This window comes from Macaca nemestrina, chromosome 10 (assembly GCF_043159975.1).
Source record: "Macaca nemestrina isolate mMacNem1 chromosome 10, mMacNem.hap1, whole genome shotgun sequence".
NCBI classification, from domain to species: Eukaryota; Metazoa; Chordata; class Mammalia; order Primates; family Cercopithecidae; genus Macaca; species Macaca nemestrina.
The window spans coordinates 131,760,180-131,787,959 of record NC_092134.1 but is presented as its reverse complement, the minus strand read 5'-3'; the positions used below and the strand labels follow the sequence as shown (position 1 = coordinate 131,787,959).

The 27,780-nt window shown below is 47.5% G+C and overlaps 1 protein-coding gene across 3 annotated transcripts; it reads right to left on the bottom strand.

Annotated features, from left to right (window-relative positions):
• Nucleotides 1-2,738: 2,738 nt before the first annotated feature.
• LOC105499865 (forkhead box J2) lies at nucleotides 2,739-26,606 on the bottom strand. Of its 3 annotated transcripts, none has more exons than XM_011772683.3 (11): nucleotides 25,474-26,606; nucleotides 18,887-19,233; nucleotides 15,684-15,758; nucleotides 14,645-14,713; nucleotides 14,323-14,463; nucleotides 13,438-13,636; nucleotides 10,060-10,467; nucleotides 9,551-9,652; nucleotides 8,463-8,672; nucleotides 7,408-7,506; nucleotides 2,739-5,492 (listed from the first exon to the last, which is right to left on the bottom strand). In XM_011772683.3, the coding sequence occupies exons 2-11, from the start codon at nucleotides 19,217-19,219 to the stop codon at nucleotides 5,404-5,406; spliced, it is 1,725 nt and encodes a 574-aa protein (XP_011770985.1). In that variant the 5' UTR covers nucleotides 19,220-19,233; nucleotides 25,474-26,606; the 3' UTR covers nucleotides 2,739-5,403. The 3 variants fall into 3 exon arrangements, with proteins under 3 accessions (XP_011770985.1, XP_011770986.1, XP_024642843.1); XM_011772684.2 differs by lacking the exon at nucleotides 25,474-26,606 and adding an exon at nucleotides 25,141-25,467 and having other exon boundaries at nucleotides 4,494-5,492; XM_024787075.2 differs by lacking the exon at nucleotides 25,474-26,606 and having other exon boundaries at nucleotides 4,494-5,492; nucleotides 18,887-22,124.
• Between the last annotated feature and the right edge of the window lie 1,174 nt (nucleotides 26,607-27,780).

The window sequence follows — 27,780 nt, the reverse complement described above, 5'->3', positions numbered from 1 at the left end:
ACTCCCCTGCCTCCAAATCTTCCACATCAGACTTTGTGCCTCAAACAACCTCTAATTTCACAAGATTCTAGTTACTCCTTTCCTCTTGCTCCAAAATAATACTTTCTAAGAAACCCATTTCAAGTGGAAGGAGAAAGAGGGTGGAGGATGGAGCAGCAATTCTTCTACTCTCTGCAACTGAGTACCCTACCAGGCTTGTCATCACATTTTAAAACATAACAACAGGCAACTTTCATGCCAAAATTACTAAATACGTCTTCTGGGTTTTTTAAAACTTTTTCTTTGCCAAAGTAATACATGCACATAGTTTTAAATGAATTTAATAAGGTATATAATGAAATACGAGGTCTCCTACTTCACCGTACCCAAAAGTTCGCTCCTCCCACTCTCATTTCCCAGAGATAACACTTGCACAATTTTAGATGTTTCGTTTGATAATTATCATGTTGTTTCTAAATCATGTGCTTATGCTGCTCTTTTCTGGAGACATGATAAAATGACTTCTTGTTTTGAAAGATGAAAATGTTTATCCAAGCACCCCATATTTTTAATTTGTTTATCCAGCATCCCAATATTCATTAATAACCATATTTTAATTCATTCATGACCGCATATTTTTCTACTACTTTCTCTATACACTCCAACCATTTATATAGCTTTCCTTCTGTCCCTCTTCCATTTAAAACAAAATTATCTAACTCCCTACCACCTTCTCATTTTTCTGTGTATGTAAATGTTTGTGTTAAACGTCTGAAATTTCAGGCTTGCTTGTATCACAACATTGCTTCATCTAAACTGAATACAATGACGTATTCTCAGAATAGAAAATGAGATATGTTTTAGACTTGCGAGACGTTATTTGTTCAATGGTTGAGGTGAAGATTAAATTTTTTTTATAAAAACGAAAAATTTTATAAAGTATATGCAGAAATATTACAAATCACTAGGAATTCTCTCCGTTGAAGAATGTCTGACATAAAATTTGCGGTGCTACCTTTCCAGCTTATATATTAATTTGCTTGTATATTTTGTATGAATAAGTGCTTTTCTCATGGTTCCTTGCAAGGCTCAGAGATTCATGAATCCTTGTGTTTCACATTCAGAATATATCACAGTCTCTAAATATGCAGCAAATAAATCTCCTAGTGAGTGACTATAGACTTGCTATAATAGCAATTAGCCAGGCTTCCAGAAACCCCAGGACATCCCATAAGACCCTGGGAATAAGACCTAAACTCCTGGGGTTACTGCATAGGATATCAAGGTAAATAATCTTGACACAGTCATAAAGATTTAATGTACAATGAGTAATCAGCATTTCTGGACTCCTTTTCTTTTCCATTTACTCTGCAAATGTATTCTGAAGAAATTCCTACAATTAGAATTCCCTCATTTCTTTTTTTTTTTTTTTTTTTTTTGAGACGGAGTCTCACGCTGTTGCCCAGGCTGGAGTGCAGTGGCGCGATCTCGGCTCACTGCAAGCTCCGCCTCCTGGGTTCACGCCATTCTCCTGCCTCAGCCTCCTGAGTAGCTGGGACTACAGGCGCCCGCCACCGCGCCCGGCTAATTTTTTTTGTATTTTTAGTAGAGACGGGGTTTCACTGTGGTCTCGATCTCCTGACCTTGTGATCCGCCCGCCTCGGCCTCCCAAAGTGCTGGGATTACAGGCTTGAGCCACTGTGCCCGGCCGAATTCCCTCATTTCTGATGAAAACCTGGTGAGTACCTGTAACTATTTTGTACTGTATCTTCTCTAGGAAGTCCCAGATGCGAACACAACTCCTGTCCGAAGTATGTCTTTTCTTTTTTTTTTTTTTTTTGAGACGGAGTCTCATTCTGTAGCCCAGGCTAGAGTGCAGTGGCGCGCTTGGCACGATCCTAGCTCACCGCAACCTCCAGCTCTCAGGTTCAAGCGATTCTCCTCCCTTAGCCTCTCGAGTAGCTGGAATTACAGGCGCCTGCTTGTAAAACTAAAATTTTTAGTTTTTATTTTAAAAAATTTAGGCGTCTTTATAGTAGAGATGAGGTTTCACCACGTTGGCCAGGGTGGTCTCGAACAGCTGACCTCGTGATCCACCTCCCAAAGTGTTGGGATTACAGACGTGAGCCACTGTGCCCAGCCAATGTCTTTTTTTTTGTTGTTTTTGAGAGAGAGTTTCGTTCTTGTTGCCCAGGCTGGAGTGCAATGGCACAGTCTTGGCTTACTGCAACCTCCGCCTTCCAGGTGCAAGCGATTCTCCTGCCTCAGCCTCCCGAGTAGCTGGGATTATAGGCATGCGCCACCATGTCCAGCTAATTTTGTGTTTTTAGAGATGGGATTTTACCATGTTGGTCAGGCTGACCTCGAACTCTGGCCTCAGGTGATGCCCCTGCCTCAGCCTCCCAAAGTGCTGGAATTATAGGCGTGAGCCACCGTGCCCAGCCCCAAAGTACCGTATCTTAAATCTTTAAACTATCCTAAAATGCAAGCAAGGTGGGCCTACTCCATACACTAACCTACAAAGGGTGACTGACTCTCCCGCAATATTCCATCATACTTGATAGCATTTGAAAAGAGGAATGTTAAGGACGTGCCTTTGATGCTTCTTTCCCACCAATGTCACAAAAAATGTCAGGGTCAACTAATTCAACCTGGTGGTGAAAGGTGGAAGAGGAATAAAGACCAACTAAAACTAAATGATTTCACATTTCTCTTTTCCTTCCCTGGCCAAAAGAAATTTGAGACCACTACCAGTAAGATAAAACTGTAAACATTCTTTTTTTTTTTTTTATTAAGAAAGCATGCAAAAAAACAATGACGACAACTTGTGAGACCATATACCCCCTTCCCAGGATGCAGCAATGCAAAGCATTATGGGTAGTGGCACAATGGACTCACCAAACCAGAAACATGAGGAGCAGGGACTGAGGAGAGAAAGGTTGGGATGGATGGATCTATACCAAATAATTACTCCTTTTGTCCCTCTCCTCCACTTTCTCTCTTATTTCCTCTTATAGGCAGTGAGCTTCTGCAGTTTTGCACACATCACCCAATACAACAATAATGACTATACTTTGTGTCCAGCAATGCTAGACCAACAAGAAAAAGTAGTATTCTTTTTGTTTCATGAAGGGGAGGGGAAACTGAGGCCCAAAGGGAGTCAGGTTTGTCCTGTGCCATGTAGCAAGACTGGGCTTGGTGGAAGGGAGCTGGAATCTCAGGAGGCCAAATGGCCAATCTCCAGTCCCAGAACCAAACTTCACTACCCTGGCTGCACACCAGAATTCTTCATGAGACTAGTTTGCAGAAGACACAGATGAACAAGGGGCATTTGCATGTATAATTCAGTCTACCCTTGCAAATCCTGTATGGATCTGAACAGGAAAAGGGTTTAGAAAAGAGGAGTGATCATTTACAAAGGGGGAACATTGAGGAGAACTAATGGGAAGTTATGTGTAGGACACACCCTGACTGGAAGGAATAAGGAAGGAAAAGATGCCTAAAATAGAGACACTGGGCAAAGGCATTTTGCCACCCTCTAAGAGAAATTCTCCTTTCCCCAATGGGAAATATTATGTCATACTTCAACCCCACTAAGTGCCCTCCAACGTCATGGGAGATTCAAGCCACTCGCACCCCCATTTCTTTCTTACAAAGGCTTCAAAGAAATAAAGTGCTCTTTAGTTAACTGCCCTATCTTGCCCCTTTACTTCAGCCTCACTGGACTTCTTCAATAAACTCTCACATATAACCCCCTTCCAAAAAAAGGAAAGGGGTGGATGAAAGAAACAAGCAGGAGAGCAGAAAGCCAAATCTCTTGGAAATCGTGGGTAAATAAAATAATATGAATGAAAAGCAGAAATCACAAAGAAAGTGGCCTTGTCTATTCCATACATTTTGTCCCACAGCTTTTCAGCAAGTGAAATAAGGACAGAAATAAAATTGTTCTTCCCTCTCATAACTAAAATTCAACAATTAACATTAAATATACACTGAGTACTTTGCAATGGTGAGTCATGGCCACCCCTTGCAAAAGAGATGAGTTCGCTCTATACCTTTTTCTGGGGGTCCCCCTTGGCCCTCACTGAACTCTTGCCTCTGATTATTTACTCACCTCCACCAATCTCCTTCACCTCTCAAAGCCTACTTGCAAAAGCTTCAGCCAGATGATCTAGATTCCAAGAGAAGCATCTGCCTATATATTTAAAGAACTAAAATATTCCCTATCCATTTCTTTGCCAGCTCCCTTTTCCTCTCCCCATCCTCCTACCACCAACACTAAAGGTTTGGTTCTGCTATGAGAGGTGAGAATGAGATTCCCATCATGTCTTAGGACATGATGAAACTCAGAGTGATAATGGGTTACTCTTTCTTGAGAATCCCAGAAAATGGGGGAAGAAAAAAGATGGGTGGAAGATTTGGGCAAACAATTAAAGGAGGACAAACTAATATTTGCTGAATGGGAAAAAGGGATAGGAAGATAATTCGTAAATGCAAATAAGAGCCACAATTAATTTTCAGAGAAAATCGTTTAAAAGGCCAAAATAATTAGGTTGGAATCATCTCCAAGAAGCTAAAACTATGCCAAATAGTTGTCCTCATGCCCTACCATAGAAGCAGAGTTTGGGCTAAAACCAATCCTATCTTCTTACAGAATGCGCTCGAAACAAGACAATGGACACTGATGTAACATGGCAGTGTACACTCAGTTTCACACTGACTTATATTCCATCCCTTTCAACCCAGGTCTCCAATTCCAATAGGATTTTATTGTCACCCTCCTGCACCACCATCATCACTTTCACCCCGATAGGAAATGCAGACTGGCAGAAGTAAGGATTGAAGGTATAAAGGGACAAGGAAGACCTCAGAGGACAGAATTAGCACCATTTTAAAACCTCCAAATTCTTGGCTGCCAAGTAATGTTTCAGACCGTTTCTACTTGGTAATGTGGCCTCTCCAGTCCTGGCCTGAAACTGACGGGAACAAAAAACAATTTAGGGCCAAAAGGTGGGATCAGCATCGAGTTTCTCCAAGAGAAAGGTAAATTGGAGACTGAAACTTTTCTCTGTAGCTATCACGGCTTCATCTTCCAGCCTGATGATTTTAAATTAGCAAGAGGTGGACATGATCCATGATGTAGGGACAGGAGACTACAGACAGTATATAACCAATAATAATAATAATAATAGAATAATAATAAAAGAACTAGGAAAAAACAGGAAGGAAGAGAGCAGAACGAGGCAGGAAAGAGGGGGTTATCTTCGGCAGCATCTTGCAGTGGCTTCTCCGACAGAGAAAGAACAAAAAGAGGATATATGTCTATATACAGACGTGGGGGGGAGGGACGGGTTGGGGTTGCTCTTTCTCCACTGCCAGACTTCACCATGCGGCCCTGGGCTGATCTCCACACTCTGTGATGCACTAAGTGATTAAGTCCCAGTCGAAGTCATCAGGGATCTCCTCATTGGCACCAGGAGGTGGCACTGGTGGCCGAGGGACCATATGGTGTGCTGTTAGAAAGAAAGAAAGAGAGTAAAAGGAGAGTGGATGGGAAGCTGTTCCCTCAATTTAGAAGGACTGTGCTCAGCCCCAGATAACACCACAAGGAAGGCCGTGCAAAGTGATCGCCCTTATCAGCTGGAGTTATTTTTGGTTGCAGGTCACCATTTCAGTGAGGTCTCAGGAAATAAACTAGAGCTAATTACATTCCACAGCAATTAAATATTATGCTGCCATTAAAAATTATACTTCTGATGCCAGGCGCAGTGGCTCACGCCTGTAATCCCAGCACTTTGGGAGGCCAAGGCAGGCAGATCACAAGGTCAGGAGTTCGAGACCAGCCTGGCCAACATGGCGAAATCCCACCTCTACTAAAAATACAAAAAATTAGCAGGGTGTGGTGGCACGTGCCTGTAGTCCCAGCTACTCAGGAGGCTGAAGCAGGAGAATAGCTTGAACCCGGGAGGCAGAGGTTGCAGTGAGCCAAGACTGTGCCACTGCACTCCAGCCTGGGTAACAGAGCGAGACTCCATCTCAAAAAAAATTATACTTCTGAAAACATATAATAATGATAAAATAACATACAGAAGACAATATCATATGGCCGGGCACGGTGGCTCATGCCTATAATCCCAGCACTTTGAGAGGCCAAGATGGGTGGATCACCTGAGGTTAGGAGTTCTAGACCAGACTGGCCAACATGGTGAAACCCTGTCTCTACTAAAAAATAAAAATTAGCCAGGCACAGTGGTGGGCGCCTGTAATCCCAGCTGCTCGGGAGGCTGAGGCTTGAGAATCACTTTAACCTGGGAGGCGGAGGTTGCAGTGAGCCAGGTCACACCATTGCCTGCTGCACTCCCGCCTGGGCAACAGAACAAGACTCTGACTCAAAGAAACAAACAGAAGATAATATCACATGAAATAGTATAGAAATTTGTATTTATATTATATGGACAAAGAATACAGAGAGTCAGATGTCACCCCCAAAACTGAAAACACTTGTGGTTAGGCAGAATAACAGTGATTTTTCTATACGTGTCTAAATGTGAAGGATCTGTTCATTTTGTTCTGTCTATGGCAATTTAGTGTCTCCCTACCCCACGCCCACTGTCAGAGATAGTTCAATCCCAGACCCCCAATTCTGGAGATCAGGTGACAGGAAAGCAGACATGGGCACAAAGCAAGTATGTGTGGATAACAAATTCATTTTATTTGCCTGAGCACGTCTTCCATCTAGATTCCAAGGCCACACATAAATGTTGCACATAGCTATCTTTTGCTTACATGTACGCTTTCACTTCCTTTTACTATTGCAGTTACTAATTTTAAAGTACATCTAGCCGGGGGCAGTGGCTCATGCCTGTAATCCCAGCACTTTGGGAGGCAGAGGCGGGCGGATCACTTGAGGTCAGGAGTTCAAGACAAGCCTAGCCAACATGGTAAAACTCTGCCTCTACTAAAAATACAAAAATTAGCCAGGCATCGTGGTGTGGGCCTGTAGTCCCAGCTACTTGGGAGGCTGAAGCAGGAGAATCATTTGAATCCAGGAGGTGGAGGTTGCAGTGAGCCAAGATTGCACCACTGTACTCCAGCCTGGGCAACAGAGCGAGACTCTGTCGAAAAGAAAAGCAAAGGGGAAGGGAAAGGGAAGGGTGGGAGAAGGAGAAGGGAAGGGGAAGGGAAGGGGAAGGGAAGGGGAAGGGAAGGGGAAGGGAAGGGGAAGGGAAGAGACATCTGTCTTCGTTAGTCTCCCCTGACATATACCTCCTTAGCAGGTAGCCCATCCTCCAGCCTTGGGAATTATAAAGGCTCATTCCCTCCTGTGAGATGCAGGCAAAAATGCACAGAATGCCAGCTCAGAGTCAAAGGAAAGCAAAACAACTCATCAGAGTACAACGGTTTTGAAACAAGCTTCCTGGCTCTTACCTGGGCGATTGTATCCTGCTGAGTCCTGGGTGGGGATTGGGTACATTGGTGATGGGCCAGGGTAGAGGTGCGGAGCTTGTGGGTGCCCATAAGAGTTCACTGCCAAAGCAAGACAAGAGTTACTTGAGTGGGGGGGGGGAGGTCACTGTACTCAACAAAGCAGGGACAAAAAAAATATACCCTTGCTCCCATCCTCCTTCTCTCTTCCCTGCCCTGTTCTGTAGCTCCTGCAGGCATGAAGGCTTTCTGCAAAAGCTGTCAGTCCTCACCACTGAGGGTAAAAAGAAATGGATAGTACAATTGTGAAATAGGAAAGATATAAGAATGAAAAATATAGAAACATAGAGCCAGGTATGGTGGCTCATGCCTGTAATCCCAACACTTTGGGCAGCCGAGGTGGGCAGATCCCTTCAGCCCAAGAGTTTGAAGACAGTCTGGTCAACACGGTAAAATCCCAGCTATATACAAAATACAAAAAAAAATAGCTGGACATGGTGGTACACACCTGTAGTCCTAGCTACTCAGGAGGCTAAAGTGGGAGGATCACCTGAGCTCCAGGAGGTCAAGGTTGCAGTGAGCCGTGATCACACCACTACACTCCAGAGCCTGGGCGACAGAGCGAGATCTCATCTCAAAAAAAAAAAAAAAAAAAAAAAAGCAAGAAACAGAAACATAATCATGACATCTCTCTCATTTCCCTAGTTTGAAGATCACGTAAGTATAGAACCACCATTTCATCTGGTATCGCCCCGTAGGTAGGGATTACTGAGATGCAAATTTAAAATAGGGCCTTTCTTTAACCTCCCTTTTCTTAAGTAATTCTGATCTCCCAAACCGAGGTCTAAAAAGGAATCATACAGTCTATTCCTTTTGCATTTGTCAGTTTAGAACTTCGCTGATTCAACAGATATTCAGTCACTGATAAACTATTCAGTCACTGCTCAATTTGGGTCACTGCCCCAGAAAATCCTTTCTCTCAGTTCTTTTTTGCCTTTCTGCTACGCTTCCTTTTCTACATAGTCTCCACCTCCATGGCAACTGGCTTTGTGCAGTACCTTGGCTCATGGCAGACTCCTGTTTGCCACTGGTGAGGGCACAGGAGTCAGCAATACGGGCAGGGGCTGGTGGGCGGTGGGGACCCCCTTGAGGGGGCACGTGACCAGTCTGAGTAAGGAAGTGGTTGAGGGAGTCACACAGATTGGCAATGTGATGCTGGTCGAGGGTCCAGTTCTTCTGCTCTGCCTGTCGTAGACTCTCCATCAGTTCTACAAAGAGGGAAGCAAGCAATGCAAACCTTGCAGAGGTAGGAAGCCCCTATCAGACCCAGCCCTATCTCACCGTTCCAAACACACCATCAATCACCCCCACTGATAACAGGCACTACCAATAACAATGTACATCTTTCAGAGCTCTGCATTTTCACACTCATTCCACTTGATCCCGTGTACCAAATTCTTATAATCTCCATCTTACTGATGAGTAAGATAACTGTTCAACGTGACTGAGTGACTCAGCCAAGGTCACACTGTCAGTATCAGTAAGTGGTGACAAAACTACAAAATAGTGGTCCAGGGCTTCTAAATTCCTGAGGGCCTTCTCTCTCCCAAAGACAGAATGGACTAGGATAATTCACTGCCATATTGTGAGTTAAGACAAGATTAATTTGAGTTAACTTGAAAATAATGTAAATATTATCCATCTTGTGTAAAAAGAGGCTGGGTGTGGTGGCTCATGCCTGTAATCTTAGCACTTTGGGAGGCCGAGGCGGGTGGATCACCTGAGGTCGGGAGTTCGAGACCAGCTTGACCAACAGGGAGAAACCCCGTCTCTACTAAAAATACAAAAAAATTAGCCAGGCGTGGTGGCAGGTGCCTGTAGTCCCAGTTACTCGGGAGGCTGAGGCAGGAGAATGGCGTGAGCCCAGGAGGTGGAGGTTGCAGTGAGCCGAGGTCACGCCACTGCACCCTAGCCTGGGCGACAGAGCGAGACTCTGTCTCAAAAAAAAAAAGAAAGAAAGAAAAAAAGAAAAACAATGAAATCCTAAATTCTGGAACTTCATTTGACAACCCTCTTCCGGTTCTAGTTTCTATTGGGTTTTCCCTCACAGTGTATCCCTCTCTTCCTCCATCCTTTGATCACTAACCTGAGAATTGTGACTGCTCAATGCTGGACCAGTTGAGCCGATTCACCATCTTGAAGCTTTCCTTTAAAGAGTCAATATTAGAGCACCAGTCAGAAGGAAAGGCTGTAAAGAGGAGGGGAAAGTGGATAATAAGAGAGAGTGAAGTGTAAGACAGCAGTCAACTGATACCAGGCTGACGACATGTAAGATTCTTGCACCTATACAGACTATCAGTTGCATTTCCAAGTTTTGGACTCTCCCTCCCTGGGGGTTTAGGACTGGAAAAGCTATCTATGCTTTAGGTACAGCCAGGCTCATAGTCAGGAGAATATGTAAAACAATCTCAATTGATCCAAGAATTCTGCAAGACAGAGCTCTAAGTACTAACGTTGTTCAGATCAGCCCACATGAAGGAGCGAAGCCTAAAAGACCTATTGTTAACTTCCTAACTAACTGTACCTCCATGCCGGAGTTAGGACAAGGACATCACCCCACCCTCCTCTAGATCACTCTGCACCCTCCTTACTCACCAAAGCCAGTGTTGTTGATGGCAGCCTGGCCTTGTGCCTGCGGCTGTGGAGGTGGTGGCTGCTGGGCAGGGTGGGAGTGGGGATGGTGCTGATGAGGGTGGTAGCCTCCGTGCTGCAGGGGGGGTGGATGCATGGCCATCACAGGGGGAGGCCCATAGCCTTCCGCCCCAGCTTGCTTTCCCCCTGGTGGGGTACAACCATCCGGGCTTGGGGTGTGCAGTGGAGGAGCACCGCCTACAGCTGAGGGGCCCTGGGCAGATGCCTGCTGCTGTTGTGGCTGGGATTGCTGGGGAGGTGGCTGTGGCGGCTGCTGCTGCTGCTGCTGCTGTTGAGGTGGCGGTGGCTGCTGCTGCTGATACATGTAGTAGTTGTTCGAGGGTGGGATGTCCCCCAAGAGAGAAGAAAAGCCTGCAGGTGGGGAGGAGGCAGGCAAGTGACTTAGGCAATGCATTTTTCACGAAATGGGATTTTCCCTGGCTTGCAATGGTAAGCCTCAGACCGAAACTGTGGAGTTAAAAGGTTAAGAACGGGTCAGGCACGGTGGCTCAAGCCTGTAATCCCAGCACTTTGGGAGGCCGAGATGGGCGGATCACGAGGTCAGGAGATCGAGACCATCCTGGCTAACATGGTGAAACCCCGTCTCTACTAAAAAAATACAAAAAACTAGGCAGGTGCCTGTAGTCCCAACTACTCCGGAGGCTGAGGCAGCGTAAACCGGGAGGCGGAGCTTGCAGTGAGCTGAGATCCGGCCACTGCACTCCAGCCCTGGCAACAGAGCGAGTCTCCCTCTCAAAAACAAAAAACAAACAAACAAAAAAAAAGGTTAAGAACATTCTAGGGCAGCAAAGATCCCTGTGGCGCTCCTGGCAGGTACAAGAGACAGGAAGGCACTTAGGTTAGAGGAGGGCCCCGACAGTGTGAAGACCACTGAAATCTTACTAAAAAGGTCAGCGTGTAGCGTTTAATGCTACTGTTTAGGGATTTGGCTGTAGGCCTGAAATCACAGTTTCCCAGCAGGTGAACTTTAAAAAAGAAACCATCCCTGGTCGTCTAGTGTTTAGGGGGGAAAAAAAGTAAATCAGAAACAAAACAAAGCCATTGGTCGTCTTTTACCTCCTCTTTCTTATTTTCTCTACACTCTGCTACTGCCAACTAATTCCTGTATCCTCTAGAAACAAATGTAGCTTGGGTACGGAGCAGACAGGATGGAGTTATTTCTCAAGCAGTTATTTCTCAAGCAGACAGGCCAGGAAGAACAAAAGCCTGAGGCTAGTGGCTTTCAGTCACAATAAAACTTGAGTGAACTCTAGGCTGTCCTCACCCAATCTAATGTTTTACTTTATTTTTTATGGTTTCTCGTGTTCCCGCCTCCAAGCAACCAATGGAATCCACCTGAGTTGGAGTCATTTCTCAAGCAAATGCTACAGTCTTGGAACACAACTCTAGAAATTGATCCCCTGGGACATACAAGAAGAATTCATGAAAATTAATATAAGTTTTCCAAAAAGTGACTAACCAGTTTTTATCATTCCATTTAGCCCCTGCTGCTAACATAGGGCCACTGCACAGAACGAGAAGGTCCAATGCCTCACCTGAAATCAACCTCAGCACTGTCTCTAAGTTATTTTAAAAACGAACACACAGATATTACAGAGGGCTGAACCAGATGTTCTCTCAAGGGGCCTCCCGATAAAAACTTTAAGTCATTCTCACATGATAATTAGGAAAATGTGCATGGACAAGATACCAGCTGATATTAAGGATGTATTATCAATTCTGTTAGGAGTGATAATGTCATGGTAGATAACTAGACGAAAGTCATCATTTAGGGATGTATATCAAAATTGTATTTATGAGTGGAATGACATGGTATATGTGAATTCCATTAAATTACTCCAATTTTTAGAAGGCTCAGTGGTAAACAGAACAAGCCTAATAAAATACCGATAACTGTTAAAGTTGGGCGATGGAACACAGGGGTTTATTATATTTTTCTCCAAACTTTTGCATCTGTTTGCAATTTTTCACAATAAAAGTAATATAAATATAAATGCACTAAAAAGGAAAAAGAAACTGTTCTCACAACGAAACGCAGGGATTCTTAGGGAGAGGGTACTGCTGCTGCCCCCTCGTGGTCATCCTCCAAATGACTCGCCTGCAGCCCCTAAAATCACTGCCCTTGGTTCTGGAAGGGGCAATCCTCCAACTCACTTTCTGAAGCTAATAACCTAGCTTGCCTCCTGAAACAGCTGTATTTGCACAAGGACAGATGAGCTCGCTTGACTCCAAACAGTTTCAGTTCATGAAATATTTCCTCTGAGTAGTGATACCTCTCTTTGTGTTAAAAATAAGAAATACGGGTCAGGCTCATGCCTGTAATCCCAGCACTTTGGGAGGCTGAGGTGAGTGGATCACCTGAGGTCAGGAGTACAAGACCAGCCTGGCCAACATGGTGAAACCCCATCTCTACTAAAAAATACAAAAATTAGCTGGGTGTGGTGGCAGGAGCCTGTAATCCCACCTAACTGGGAGGCTGAGGCAGGAGAATTGCTTGAACCCGGCAGGCCGAGGTTGCAGTAGACCGAGATTGCAACACTGCTCTCCAGCCTGAGCGACAAAAAAGCGAAACTCCGCCTCAGAAAAAAAAAAAAAAAAAGAAAGAAAGAAAGAAAGAAATATGGCCGGGCAAGGTGGCTCACACCTGTAACCCCAGCACTTTGGAAGGCTGAGGTGGGTAGATCACTTACTTGAGCCCAGGAGTTTGAGACCTGCCCAGCCAACATGTTGCAACCCTGTCTCTACTAAAAATACAAAACTCAAGACGGGCACGGTGGCTCACACCTGTAATCCCAGCACTTTGGGAGGCTGAGGAGGGCAGATCACCTGAGGTCAGGAGTTCGAGACCAGCCTGGCCAACACAGCGAAACTCTGTCTCTACTAAAAGTACAAAAATTAGCTGGGCGTAGCAGTGTGCACCTGTAGTCCGAGCTACTCGGAAGGCTGAGGAAGGAGAATTGCTTGAACCCGGGAGGCGGAGGTTGCAGTGAGCCGAGATCTCGCCACCGCACTCCAGCCTGGGCAACAGAGTGAGACCCTGTCTCAAAAACAAATAAAAATGAAAAAACAAAAATCAGCCAAGCATGGTAGCACGTGCCTGTACTCCCAGCTACTTGAGAAGTTGAGGTGAGAGAATCGTTTGAACCCATGAGGCGGAGGTTGCAGTGAGCCGAGATCGTGCCACTGTACTCCAGTTTGGGCGACAGAGTGAGACCCTGTCTCAAAAAAAAAAAAAAAAATTTAAAAAAAGGAAAAAAGAAAATACCACTTGTTCAACAAGATAAAAAAGTCTCCATGTACCCATCCCAACTCCAGACTCACCGTGCTGAGAGGAGGAAGAGGACTTCTCCAGCATGGACTTATAGAGGTTGCGGAAGGACCAACTTAGATCCTGAAAGTTGATCTCTGAGTAGGAGAATTTAAAGTCGTGGTTGGTGTTATAGAGGGGAGGGGGACCCTCAGTACTTTCTCGACCTGAAGACCCTGCTGCCACTGCTCCACCATCCACAGATCCTGTGCCCTGCAAAAACAGGTAAGAAATTCCTGATCAGTGTCCCAGCTGAGGGACCAATAAAACCCTTCGATGGTCACCAGGCTCTCTTGCCTGTCCTCTTAATCCTCGCCCAGCTCTTCAATGGCCCAGCATCATTTTCTCCTTCTTTGCTCATTGGTTCTTATCTTGAATCTACCCTCTTCAGTCTCCATTTCTTCTTTTTGTTTGTTTGTTTCTGAGGCAGGGTCTTGCTCTGTCGCCCAGGCTGGAGTGTAGCGGCGTGATCTCAGCTTACAGCAACCTCCACCTCCCAGGTTCAAGTGATTCTCGTGCCTCAGCCTCTCGAGTAACAGGAACTATAGGCGCATGCCACTGCGCCCAGCTAATTTTGTATTTTTAGTAGAGATGGGGTTTTGGCATGTTGGATAGGCTGGTCTCAAGCTCCTGGACTCAAGTGATCCGCCTGCCTCGACCTCCCAAAGTGCTGAGATTACAGGCATGAGCCACTGTGCCCAGCTTTTTCATCCTGATCTTTCTCAAAGTTCTGCTGTGCCTTTCTATTTCTCTCTATTTCCTTCTTTTGCTTTCCCCTTCTTTCTCCATTTAGCTGCCTCATATATCACAGATACTCAATACATAATTCTGAATAAACAGTGACACATCTGAATCTATTCAGCACCCATGCCATGACCCCTGCCATATCTGCTTCCTACCTGGCTGTAGCTAGCAATAGATGTGGGGCTCTGAAGTGACATCTGCGGATTCCCCTCAGGAGGCAGTGAGGCTTCTCCGCTTCCTGGAACGCCTCCCCGTGGGCTCTTGCTGGCCTCCTGTTCTGGTGAGTCCTGGGACAGCTGAGGGTTGTGAAGAAAAGGCAATCTATCAGCAGAGGCACAACAGCCTCCCAAGACCCATGGTTTCCCCTTTGCCGGTATGCCTTCCACCTTTGCCTCTCAAAGGGCTGAACAGCCACAAGAGGAGGTGGAAGGAGCAGCTGGCTCAGATATGGCATCTCCCCATGAGCTGGGAACTTACATCATCATCTGGAGGGTGTCTTCTCTTTCGGGAAATGTCAGGGCAGGTGTCAATTGTCCAGTAGGAACCCTGGAAGGAGATCCCATCCCCACAGAAAACAAAATCATTACATTCAGAACCTCCCAGGGTTCCGGGTATTAATGAAGAGCAAATTTGTCCTAGAAACTCACTGAGTAGGCCAGAGGTACTCCTGTGGTCCAAACACAGGCCTCGATTGTTTTGGAGGGGGCAGAACAATGGCATCTAGCTCAAAGAGCTGAAAATGTCCAGACACAGCCTCTCCCTTCCCTTCTGACCTGAGGCAAAACTTGCTTGGACTTTAGCATCCACATCTGTCAAATGGAGAGAATGATCCATCCCTTCTCTTTTATGGGGTAACCACCAGGGACTTTTCTATAGAGATGTTTGTACAAAGGTTATTAAGTCTACCTTTTACATCTAGGAAAAAAGAGTGCCACACAAAAAAGGGGGAGCATGAAAGTCAACTTTACCCTAAGTATTTCTATTAAAAAAAAAAAAAAAAAAAAAGATTTCAGTCTTTTTTTTTTATTTTTTGAGATGGAGTTTCACTCTTGTTGCCCAGGCTAAAGTGCAATGGTGTGATCTCAGCTCACTGCAAACTCTGCCTCCCAGGTTCAAGCAATTCTCCTGCCTCAGCCTCCTGAGTAGCTGGGATTACCGGCATGCACCACCACGCCCAGCTAATTTTTTGTATTTTTAGTAGAGACGGGGTTTCACCGTGTTAACTAGGCTGGTCTTGAACTCCTGACCTCAGTTGATTCACCCGCCTCGGCCTCCCAAAGTGCTGGGATTACAGGCATGAGCCACCGCGCCCAGCCTCACAGTCTTCCTTAGTCACCCATTCTAGTGGGGGCCCACAAGCTTGACAACCAAGCTTCCTCTGAGAAAAAATAAAGATGCTTCTCTAATTAGCATGATTTCCTCTTCTGGGCAATTAAAACAGCCATGGGACTCTGGGCTGTCAACTACTTCACTCTCCTTCCTGCTCCTCCTTTCAATGCTTATAGGAGTCTCTTACCTTCCCAGGGTCATCCCGAGGTCTGGGCACCTTCCGGAAACACTTGTTGAGAGAAAGGTTGTGCCGTATTGAATTCTGGAGATGCAGAGAAGCAAGTTAGGCCTGAGCATTGTGCAGAGCAGAAAATTTTCCAATAGAACACAGAGGGACACACAAAAAAACATAATAAACCATGGAGGTGAAGTATCAGGGCAAGCTTAGTACCTCTTAACTACACTGATGGAGGGAATTATGCATCAAATAGCAATAGCAATGAGATAAGAAAAATGCAGAGATTAAATTGATGGGAGGGAATGGCTACAAATTTGATTACTAATGCTTCTGAAAAACTGATTATATAGTTTTTCAATCTTTCCAGCCAACTGACAAGTATATAAATGCCTCACAATCACACCTGCCCAGTTCCTCAATCTACCCTACTGATAGCAAAAGAACAATGTTTTACAACTTTTTATATACATTATGAATGAAACAAAAACACAGATCACCTTCATTTTCTCAATAGCCCATAGAATGTTCACATTCGGAGGAAAGAAATATTGTATAAGTGTGTTGGGGCCGGGCATGGTGGCTCACGCCTATAATTCCAACACTTTGGGAGGCCGAGATGGGCTGATCACCTGAGGTCAGGAGTTCGAGACCAGCCTAGCCGACATGTTGAAACCCCGTCTCTACTAAAAATACAAAAAATTAGCCGGGCGTGGTGGCATGTGCCTCTAATCCCAGCTACTCAGGAGGCTGAGACAGGAGAATCGCTTGAACCCAGGAGGCAGAGGTTGCAGTGAGCCTAGATCATGCCACTGCATTCCAGCCTAGACAACAAGAGTGAAACCCCATCTCAAAAAAAAAAAAAAAAAAAAAAAAAAAAAATGTGTGTGTTGGGTGGGGTTGGGGGTTATGGTAGCTAGGAGGGACATATTTACAAAGGCAAAGCTCAGTGGGCCAGGCATAATGGCTCATGTCTGTAATTCCAGCATCTTCGGAGGCCGAGATAGGAGGATCACTTGAGTCTAGGAGCCTGAGACCAGCCTGGGCAACATAGTGAGACCTCATTTCTACAAAATAAAAAAAATTCCTGTGCATGGTGGTACAAGCCTGTAGTCCAAGCTACTCAGAAGGCTGAGGTGGGAGGATTGCTTGAGCCCAGGTTCAAGCTCCAGTGAGCTGTGATTGTACCACTACAATCCAGCCTGGGTGACACAGCAAGACCCTGTCTTTAAAAAAAAAAAAAAGAGAGGCCAGGTGCAGTGACTCACACCTGTAATCCCAGCACTTTGGGAGGCCAAGGCAGGAGGTGGATCATTTGAGGTCAGGAGTTCGAGACCAGCCCAGCCAACATGGTGAAACCCCCGTCTCTACTAAAAATACAAAAAAAATTAGCTGGTTGCAGTGGCAGGTGCCTGTAATTCCAGCTACTTGGGAGGCTAAGGCAGGAGAATCGCTTGAAACTAAGAGGAGGAGGTTGCAGCGAGCCAAGATTGCACTACTACACTCTAGCCTGGGCCACAAAGCAAGACTCCGTCTCAAAAAAAAAAAAAAAAAAAAGAGGCCGGGTGCAGTGGCTCACACCTGTAATCCCAGCACTTTAGGAGGTCAGGGCGAGTAGATCACTTGAGGTCAGGAGTTCCAGACCAGCCTGGCCAACATGGTGAAACCCCATCTCTACTAAAAATACAAAAATTAGCCGGGCAGCAGTGGCGCACACCTGTAATCCCAGCTACTCGGGAGGCTGAGGCAGGAGAATCGCTTGAACCCGGGAGGCGGAGGTTACGGTGAGCCGAGATCATGCTACTGCACTCCAGTCTAGGCAACAGAGTGAGACCCTGTCCCCCACCCCTGCAAAAAAAGAAAAAAAAGAAAAGAAAGCTGAGTGCTTTCAATAGTCTCCAACTCACTACATGGTTTGTACATCAAATGGGGATTTACAGAGTGAGGGAACTACATATTAAGTTCCCATTCCTACTCAGCAATTGACAAATGAGCTACTGCTCCAAAAAATTGAGCGTATCAGCCTTCCTTCTTTGCTTGGGAGAAGAGCCCCTTCTTTCTTCATCTCCAGCCAAACAACTTAGCTTCTCATTACTTGCTTGGTAGCCAGCTGTTGGTAAAGAACCTAATTTTATTATTAGTTTTTTTTTTTTTTTTTTTTTTGAGACGGAGTCTTGCTCTGTGCCCCAGGCTGGAGTGCAGTGGCGCGATCTCGGCTCACTGCAAGCTCCGCCTCCCCGGGTTCACGCCATTCTCCTGCCTCAGCCTCCCGAGTAGCTGGGACTACAGGCGCCCGCCACCTCGCCCAGCTAATTTTCTTGTATTTTTAGTAGAGACGGGGTTTCACCGTGTTAGCCAGGATGGTCTCGATCTCCTGACCTCGTGATCCGCCCGTCTCAGCCTCCCAAAGTGCTGGGATTACAGGCTTGAGCCACCGCGCCCGGCCATATTATTATTTTTCTTGGAATGCAGCTTTTCAAAAGATGATGACTGTGCAATGGAGCTATGGAAATCTGATGATCTAGATTAGATTCCTACCTTTAGGTAGGAAGGAGTGATGCCATGCCTTGCATAGTGACTGGAACATCGTAGAATGGTAATAAACATTTGTGAAATGAATGAATATCCTCTTTGAGGGATCAGAAGACAAGAGGGTGCGGGCCGGGCACAGTGGCTCATGCCTGTAATCTCAGCACTTTGGGAGGGTAAGGTGGGCAGATCATGAGGTCTGGAGTTCGAGACCAGCCTAGCCAACATAGCGAAACCCTGTCTCTACTAAAAATACAAAAAAATCAGCCAGGCATGGTGGCGGGCACCTGTAATCCCAGCTACTCAGGAAACTGAGGCAGGAGAATCGCTTGAACCTGGGAGGTGGAGGTTGCAGTGAGCCGAGATCATGCCATTGCACTCCAGCCCAGGCGACCGTACGAGACTCTGTCTCAAAAAAAAAAAAAAAAATGAAGATAAGAGGGTGTGACAAGCAACAGTATCCCGCCATCCCCATCACTATACTTAATGGCTTGGAGCTTCCCTGATATACCTTATAAAAGTTGTTCAACTCTGAAAAACAGTAGGGGGCAGAACATATGCGATTTTAAGTTTTCACATCTCTGAGACAAGCCAGAGTAAACTGAACAGGTTACAGGAAGAAACAAAAGTAGAGAAAAAGGTTGTTGAAGGCTAAATCTAAGCCAAAATTACAGAAGCATTCCCACCTTCCAACCAATGCCAGCATTCTTGTAATAGGGGAAGTTATCACAGATCCAGCGGTAAATCTCGCTGAGAGTCATCTTCTTGGCTGGAGAGGAGTTGATGGCATAGGTGATGAGAGTGGCATAGCTGTATCGTGGCTTGCCATCCTGGTGAACTGCTGCCTCATCTTTGCTCAGGGTGGCATTAGGATCTGTGGGTGAGCCTGGTGAACACTTGCGGCTGCTCCCGGGAGGCCCAGCCTGGGAGGCACTTCCAAGCTTCTCAATGGTAGCTCGGAGGGTCAGCTGGGGAAGCCAGTCTATGGAGGTGAGGCTACTCTCTAGGTCAGAAGCCATGGTACTTCTGGCTTCTGCAGAGAAGAAGACAAAGAGGAGACGAAAAGACTGGGGGCAAGTAATACTCAAATCCTTTTGTTTGAGGGAAGGAGAGTTTCTTCCTGCTCTCATTCCCATCAGACACCCATGGCATGGCCTTCCACCAGGTGTTCCCAGAATCCCCAAGCAGATCTACCAGATGATGGACTGCTAGTTACCCTACAGCTTAACGTGGAGCACGGCCAAAAGGCCTCTCCATATAGGACTAAAAGAGATCAAACTTCACACGAAATTGAGCTATTTCCTCAATTCACCTTACTTATAGCCCTACAACATAGTATTTTTAAACGATGTAGGAATGAGTTTGAAAAAAGAAAAACCCCACTTAGCAGGTGAAATTAAAGTCCATTCTCCAATCATGTGACACCTGTTGTATTTTCATACAACATCCAGACAGATGGCATGAATGTCCATGTAAAGAAAAGGTCTACCTAAATACAAACATACATGGATGAAGCACGCACCAACACTTTTAAAGACGTTTCCTACTAGATATATTACGAGCACTTGCCCTTTTTATCCCACACACATGTGCACCTGAGGCATATTAGATATATCCCAGGCATAAATTATACATGACAACCAGCAGACAGATACATAAACAGTGAAGCACATACACAGAGATCACGATTACATATACAGCATACATTACCACCAGAGCACAAAGTCACATACAGAAGCAACACATCCTGAGTACACAGCTGCCCTCACACTTTTTAAGCTACCCCTTGCATGCTCCCGCCCACAGACACCACCACCAGGAAGAAGTCATCCACAAGGACCTCCCACCTCTCAGCCTGCGGGGCTTCACCCAGCCAGGGAGACACCCAGCTGTGTGCCTACCGGTAACAATCAGATAGCCTGGCTAAAAATAGCCACTCTGGGACTCGGAGCTGGCTCCCCTTCTCCGCCCTCCTCCTCCCTCCTTCCTTCCAGCCAGGCAGGCACGCTCGCTGCACCTCCATGCAAACTCCTGGAGCCGCCAGACCGCCTACGCCTGATGTTTGCACGCCCTGCTGCCACCCACACTGCCTGGGCGCTCTTCCCAGCAGAGAGGTATAGCTACAGCGACGTCTTGCTGAGGGAAAGTGAAGAACGATGGGTGCTATCTGTATTGCAGGGTCTAGAAAGGCTGGCAGGAAGCACTAGGTAGCCATTTGGCACTCCCCTAGAGCTGATGCCAGCAACCCCTAAGCACTTGCTGCCTAACAGGTTTGTGCCTGCACAGCCGCCAGATTCCAGCTAACATTGTCTTCCTCAGTCCCACCAGGGCATTTCTCCTGAGGAGCCAGGACTAGACGGCCTCAAAGTTCAGAATCCTGAACAGAAACACATGATGTAAGTGATCTCTAAATCCACAGCTAGATATATGCACAAGCGTATCCGTAAAATACAACAGATCCACACACTTTGCAGTCTAAAACTCAACAGCAGATAGGACCATGTCCCCCTCTCTCCTGACCCCATCACATCTTTCAGGGTCTCAGCTCCCTCTTCTATCCTAGGTAGTGATTCTTCTGCCCTTGACCCTTAAGCTTTTCTGCTAGGGGTCAGCATTCTCACTTGCTCCCTTCTCCCCAAGGCCCACCCACGCAGATGGCAATCTGCATGTGTACACATGTACCCAGCCCTGTGCTCCTAACACCACGCCCACTCCACAAGGCTGAAGGAAACACCTTAGTGCCTCAGGGGCTGGGGCAGCAAGAGACCCAACTGTAACCCAAGAATTGTTGGACAGGAGAAAAGGGGCGGAGGGAGAGGGATGGCAGGTTTATAAATAGCGTCATAAAGGGTTTCCCCTTTATCCTTAGCTTCTCTCCCACCATCCTCCTCTGCATCCCACTACCACCTTGCCCTAACCATGGAAACTTGGAAACTAACAGGAACACTTAATCATTCCAGGAACCTCACACCTTTCAATACTACTAAGTCAAAACACCCCAGCCCCTGGGCTATAGCAGGGTACTTGTAGCAGGATCACAGTCCTGTAGCTGGGTCATCCGAACTGAAGAGTGGTATGCCAATGAGCAGGTTTCCAATGACCAGGGTCCTCCTGGGTCCTCCCCAGATGGGGAGGTCCCTAAAGTAGTTCTGCCCTATTCCCTATTATCTCTTTCTAAAGATCCCTAGGAAATTTCATCTTAAGAGCACAAAGGCCTTCTGTTGATATTTCGTTTGAAACAACTTTTCCAACATTGGACAGGGGCATGAGAGTCGATTTAAAGTGTTTAGAGAGCTTACAGAAGAACCCACTTGGCACATGCCCATCACAGTGAGTGCCTGAAAGGGAAGCACTCTCAGCCTTGTGCAAGTTGTTCTATGCCTTTCCCTACCCTTACCCCAGCACCAGGTTAGGACACTGAGGTTAAATTTAACCTTTCTCCAGCCCCCTTCCAGTCAGCCCTCCAGATACAGCCCCCAGCACTCAAAATATATTCAGATCTCACCAGCTACAAGCAGTATGTAGCATCTGATCCTTTTGATCTTTCAGCACCGTTCTCCTTTGACCCATTCCACTTCCTCACACTCTTCACTTCCCCATTTGCGAAGGGCAGCCCAGTGTGTACAGCCTCAGAGACTGAGGTTCCTTGGTTCTATTCCAAATCCTCCTGGGCTGTCCCTAACCATCCCTTGCCTCTTTGATGAAGTCCTTTTTTTTCTTTTTTTAGAGACAACACCTTGCTCTGTGGCCCAGGCTGGAGTACAGTGGCGCGATCTCGGCTCACTGCAACCTCCGTCTCCCAGGTTCAAACGATTTTCCTTTCTCAGCCTCCCGAGAGGCTGGGATTATAGGCACGTGCCACCACGCCCAGCTAATTTTTGTATTTTTAGTAGCGATGGGGTTTCACCATGTTGGCCTGACTGTTCTTGAACTCCTGACCTCAGGTGATTTACCTGTCTCAGTCTCCCAAAGTGCTGGGATTACAGGTGTGAGCCACCATGCCAGGCCCCCAGTGAAGTCTTGATGCCTCAGTTTTCCCCTTCAATAAAAGAGATGAACTCATAAACCCTGCCAAAGCATCGTCCCTGGAGGGAAGTGAATGAAACTTAATGAGCTCGTGGCTGCCACACATTCCATGCTCCCCAAAATAATGGCATGAGGCTAATGTTCAGGGCTATTATTAGAAAGGCAAACAAGAGGTACTTCCATTTTTCAGTCCAACCAACCTAGTTACCCAGACCTCTCTCTCCAGGTGGGCCTTGTGCCACAGGGCTTGGGCAGAACCTGAGTCAGGCCACATTCTTCTCTGTGAGCTGGAAGACTGAAAGGAAATACCCATAGAAGCTGGGAAAGGCAGCCAAAGGGCAGGCTCCATCACATCCACAGGACGTCTAATGAAGACTACAGAACTGGGAGAAAGGCAGAGAAAAACAGACAGACATTCTGGGAGTGAAAGACTGATCCTGGATGAAACATATAAGATCCACAATAATAGGCTCAGTTTTCTTCCCATTTTATCTGAAAGGCCACTAATTGTTCTAATGCCAACGTCAGGTATTCACATGTGGTAACTTCCTGCCCCGTACAGAATGCCAGAGCAAAGAGGGCAGTGGCTAGGTGTAGCACATGAGGAGTTAGGCTGCCTGAGTTTCTTTCTTTTTTTTTTTTTTTTTTTTTCTGAGAGAGAAGTCTCGCTCTTGTCCCCCAGGTTGAGTGCAATGGCTTTATCTCAGCTCACTGCAACCTCAGCCTCCCGGGTTCAAACGATTCTCCTGCCTCTGCCTCCCAAGTAGCTGGGATTAAGGCGCCTGCCACCACGCCCGGCTAATTTTTGTATTTTTCGTAGAGACGGGGTTTCACCATGTTGGCCAGGCTGGTCTCAAACTCCTGACCTCAGATGATCTGCCCGCCTCGGCCTCCCAAAGTGCTGGGATTACAGGCGTGAGCGACCGCGCCTGGTCAAGCTGCCCGAGTTTCAATCCCCAGCTCCACTAGTTTGATTGTTGTAAGGATTACCTTGAGTTCATATTTTCAGAGCACTCTGTAAGTGCTAAATAAATGTAGCTATTGTTTTTGAATGGGGAAAAATGAGAATATTAGAAATTAAAAATTAGCAAACTGACAGACTCTAGATGGGAGTGGAAGCAGCAAGCCTGCAGTGGTTTGCATCACAAAGCCTGCACTGAGTCTGCAATGCTTTTCAGGATGTCGGAATGTCAAACTTTTCCTTTGGAGATAACCACCCAGTACTAGATAATGCGAGGATCAGGAAGACTCCAGGGATGAAGGAATGAGGGACTATCATCTCTTATCTTCCAGGGAGAACTAAGTGTAGTCCTAAGACATGGTCTGGGAAAGTACTCTCTAAACCACAGTTAATCCCACTCAGTAGCCACCTACTTCTAACTGATTCCAGAGAGGCAAGGAGGGTTAGGGAACTCAGTCCAAACAGGACCAGTTAAACTGTGTGGCGGTGGCGGACTTGGAGGTGTTGTGATATAGTTCACCCTGAGCCATTCAGGCAGGTGGTGAAGTACTTTATAAGAAACAGGCTGCTGTTAACCAGAGTGGCCTCTTTTGTAAAAGGTAGGGGAGGGAGCTCCGGAGTTAGGAGTCAAGGATCCTCATCCTTTTGCAAGCAGCAGTATCAGCAATGAAGCTCTCTTATTAGTCCTAGAAGAAATGATCCCAACCTGAGACTGGGCTGCCCTGCTGCTTAAAGGACTGTCCTGTAGACTGTCATGAGGGCTCCCACTGGCTGGGGGAGGCCAAGCCTTTCCCCTCAGGTGGGCATCCTTACCACCTCTCCATGTCCGTGTACAGGGGCACCTGCTTCTAGAGGCCCACCAGAAACACACAATTCTAGGTAACTGGAGTATAGTCTGAAAAGCACAGTAAGCACCCGTCTCCACACACTTACCCACTGGAAACAGAGAGAGCCACACTCACCTGAATTAAGAAGTATATGCATGTTGTCCTACAGCACAGCCACGCAAACCTGTGCCCTATCTCATATACCACCAGTAGCTTCCAGGACAAGTGAATGTGCTCAGGGACTTAGGTAGAACTCACCCATGCCCCAGAAAGAGGAGGAAATATGAAAGGCCAAGTCAGATGAAGCCTCCTGCACAACTTGTCCTTGCTGTGAGACAGAAGATAAGGTATCTGCTCATGGCGAGGCAGGAAAGCAGACACCCAGCTAGTGATCTCTCCTAAAAACAGCCCAGGCTTCAGGGGAGGATTTCCTCGTACCCTTTTCCTGCCTTTTCTGAAGATTCTGGACTTTGATAATTCCCTAGCTTATGAAGGAAAACTTTAACACAAGGTTCCGGGAACTCAGAACTGAACAAGAAACAGGAAGGTAGAGGATGAGACTATTAGGTACTTTTCTGGAAGGAAACTTTATATACTCCTCAAAAGTGAAATCTCTCCAGTGGTCAACTTGTTTAGATGGAAATCTGGAGAGAAGTGGAGCAGCAGCCCTCCTCCCTTCGTATCCAGGATCTAATTTTTCCTGAAGAATTGTGAGCAAAAAACAGGAGCTGAGAAGGAGACTGGGGCAGTGGTACAGGGCCAGCATCAAGGAAGCACTTCAACCCAGGAGCTGGCATTCCCCTGCACACTTTCTTCTCGCCTCAGAACATGTGGGATTCCCATTTTCCCTTTGGATTTTATGGGCAGAGGCATACATCCAGCTAGCAATGGAAATGTCAGGAGAGGAGGCCTCTTGGTGTCTGAGATAGGATGAGCAGGAACAGACTGCTTTTCTTGTCAAGGGAGCAGTAATTGCAGTAAGCTGGAGGGAACACCTCTGGTGAACACTAAGCTGACCTCGGCGTGCCCTGGGCAAGGCCAGGACACCAGATGCCACCGTGATTTTCATGAGAACCCGCTCTCCAGGTGCAAAGGCCCAACGTGAAGGGCGGTCTGGGAGTCTTACCACTGGTTGGGTTGTGTACACAGCATGCACGTTCTCAAAACGCAGCCGTTTTCCGATATCCCTTTTCCTCAGCATGAAAACATCCACTTCCCTAAGGGACCTAAAATGAATCCCATCCCTTTAGTCCCCAAACACTAAGAAACCCATTTCTCCGAGCTTCTGCCGCAAGATGTGAGTTCAAATCCAGGAGGCCCTTGGATCACATTTCCCACTGGATTTTCTGAGTCATCACTCTTGTCTTCCCCGGTAGTGAAACCCACGATCCACCAGCTCAACCCCGTACACCCACTAGTGCCAGACGATGACAGAGAGAAGATGAAAGAAAGCACTAACCTGTCTCCAAGGTTCCCCTGGCAAAGGGAGGGAAGCACTTGGTACTGGAGTTTGGGGCTGGAGGGATTCCCCTCTTCAGAGACAGGTGACGGCGCTCATCCTCAGTGGCTCTTCCTGTACTTGGCTGAGCCTCCCAAGTTGGTGAGGGGAACTTGGTCCCCTGAGGATGAGGAGCCAAGGGAGGAGGAGGGGGAGGGGGAGGAGAAGGAGGTCCTACTTGGGGAAGGTGGCACACCCCCCACACCCTGCTTGTTACCCTGGGGAGGAGGGGAGGAGCCTCTCCCAACCAGGAGTTGTCTCCTCCCCCTTGGGGGAGTTCCCCTCCCCCCCAAACTGGATCTTTCTGAGTTGGAGGGCTCTTTCTGTCTGCTGGAGATCTGAGCGGAGGGGCTCTACCCCGTTCCACTGTCTAGGCACGAGGAAGTTGAGGGGGAGGCCTCCCCTCTCCAGAAGGCTGAAAGCCGATTCCTCTTCTTTCCCTGGAGTGGCTTCTGAACGTAAGGACTCCTGTCCCCTGTGAATATTGGTGGCCCGAGGGTGCTACTCCATAGGCAGAGCCCTCTCTCTCTTTGCCTCGAAAGTCCTGAACTGTTGAGATTGTGTGTTTGGAGGGGCGGGGGCGCGCTAGGATGGTCTCACTCTGCTTCTCTGCGGAAAGCTCCCCTCTTTCCACTTCTGGGGGTCTCCTCCCCGGCCAGTACAGGGGTCTTCCTCGCCTCTAGGCAGAAGAGCGGCGTCCCCCCACGGGTCTCTTCTTTCCCTCACCCGAGTGGTAAGGGTCTTTTCTCTCCAACAGGGGGAGAGGTTGCTCGCGTCCCCGCTCCCGCCTCCGCTCCCGGGGTGCCCCAGAGGGTGGGGCTTTCGTACTCCCGGCTCTCCCTGAGCTGGCCTGGGCAGCACGGTCCGGGAGGCCGCGGCTGGAGACTCCGGTCCCTGCTACTGTGGCGGCAGCACCTCCTCTAGGGCCGTTCTGTCCGGTCCGCTCCCTTCGGCGCTTGGGGCTCCCAGCGCTGCCACCGCTCGGGCTCCGGCCAGTCCGGGCTCCCGGGGAGCCAGAAGGCGGACGGACAGTGTCAGGGCTCGGCGCGGGCTCGGGCTCGGCTCGGCTCCGCTGCAGGCCCCGGCTCCTCCCCGGCCTCCGCGCCGCGCTCCGAGCCCCTCCCCCTCCCCCGCCCGCCGGCCGCCGCCGCCACCGCCTCCCGGCGCGGGTTAAGGAGGAGCCGGGCGGCGCCGAGCCGCGAGCCGCGAGCCGCGCCGTCCGGTGTGCACTCCGCCTGGAAAGCCACGGCTGCGCTCATGCCGGCGAGGGGTCTCGCAGCCCTAGCCCCGCTGCGGCCGCGTGGCTCCGGGAGCTCGCTGTCTACCCGGGATGACAACTCACTGCTCCCCGTCGGGAGATTCCCTAGTGCGCACCGTACACCATCAATTCCAGCCGACACCCCGACCCCGGCGTTTCATTGTTAAACTCCGAATACAGATGAACAGCCCCAGCTTTCTCAGGACTGTCTTTGATGGGCTTCTCTTTCCCTCGAGATAATTTATAAAGGATCATGAGCATTGAGTTGAAGATTGGGGTGAAGTTTATATGTTACCCTTATATCATCCTGGAATTTAGTAAATGCTCCTTGAATGAGTGGATACATGATAAATGAGCGTGTAACGGTGAAATAAACATCAGAAGATCTGGGTCCTGTACCTTGTTCCAGCTTCGTAAACTTGTGCATGGCCCTTGTTCTCTGCAATCTTGCTCAGCGAAGAAGGGAACTTGATATTCGGCCTGCTTACCCTTTACAGCTGTCACATCCTGGAGTCATATTATTCTGCTGCAAATTCTTATATATTTCATACTCTGGCTTTTTTTTTTTTTTTTTTTTTTTGAGACGGAGTTTAACTCTTATTGCCCAGGCTGGAGTGCAATGGCGCGATCCCGCGTGCAATGGCGCTATCTCGGCCCACTGCATCCTACGCCTCCTGGGTTCAAGTGATTCTCCTGCCTCAGCCTCTGGAGTAGCTGAGATTACAGGCGCGCGCCACCACGCCCAGCTAATTTTTGTATTTTTAGTAGAGATGGGGTTTCGCCGTGTTGGCCTGGCTGGTCTCGAACTCCTGACCTCGTGATCCGTTCGCCTCGGCCTCCCAAAGTGCTGGGATTACGGGCGTGAGTCACTGCGCCTGGCCCATACCCTGGCTTTTTAAACTTTTGTCAAACTACCCTACTTTCTTTCCTTTCTTTTTTTTTCTTTTTTTTTTTTTTTTAATACAGACGGGGTCTCAGTATACTGCCCAGGCTGGTCTTTAATTCCTGGG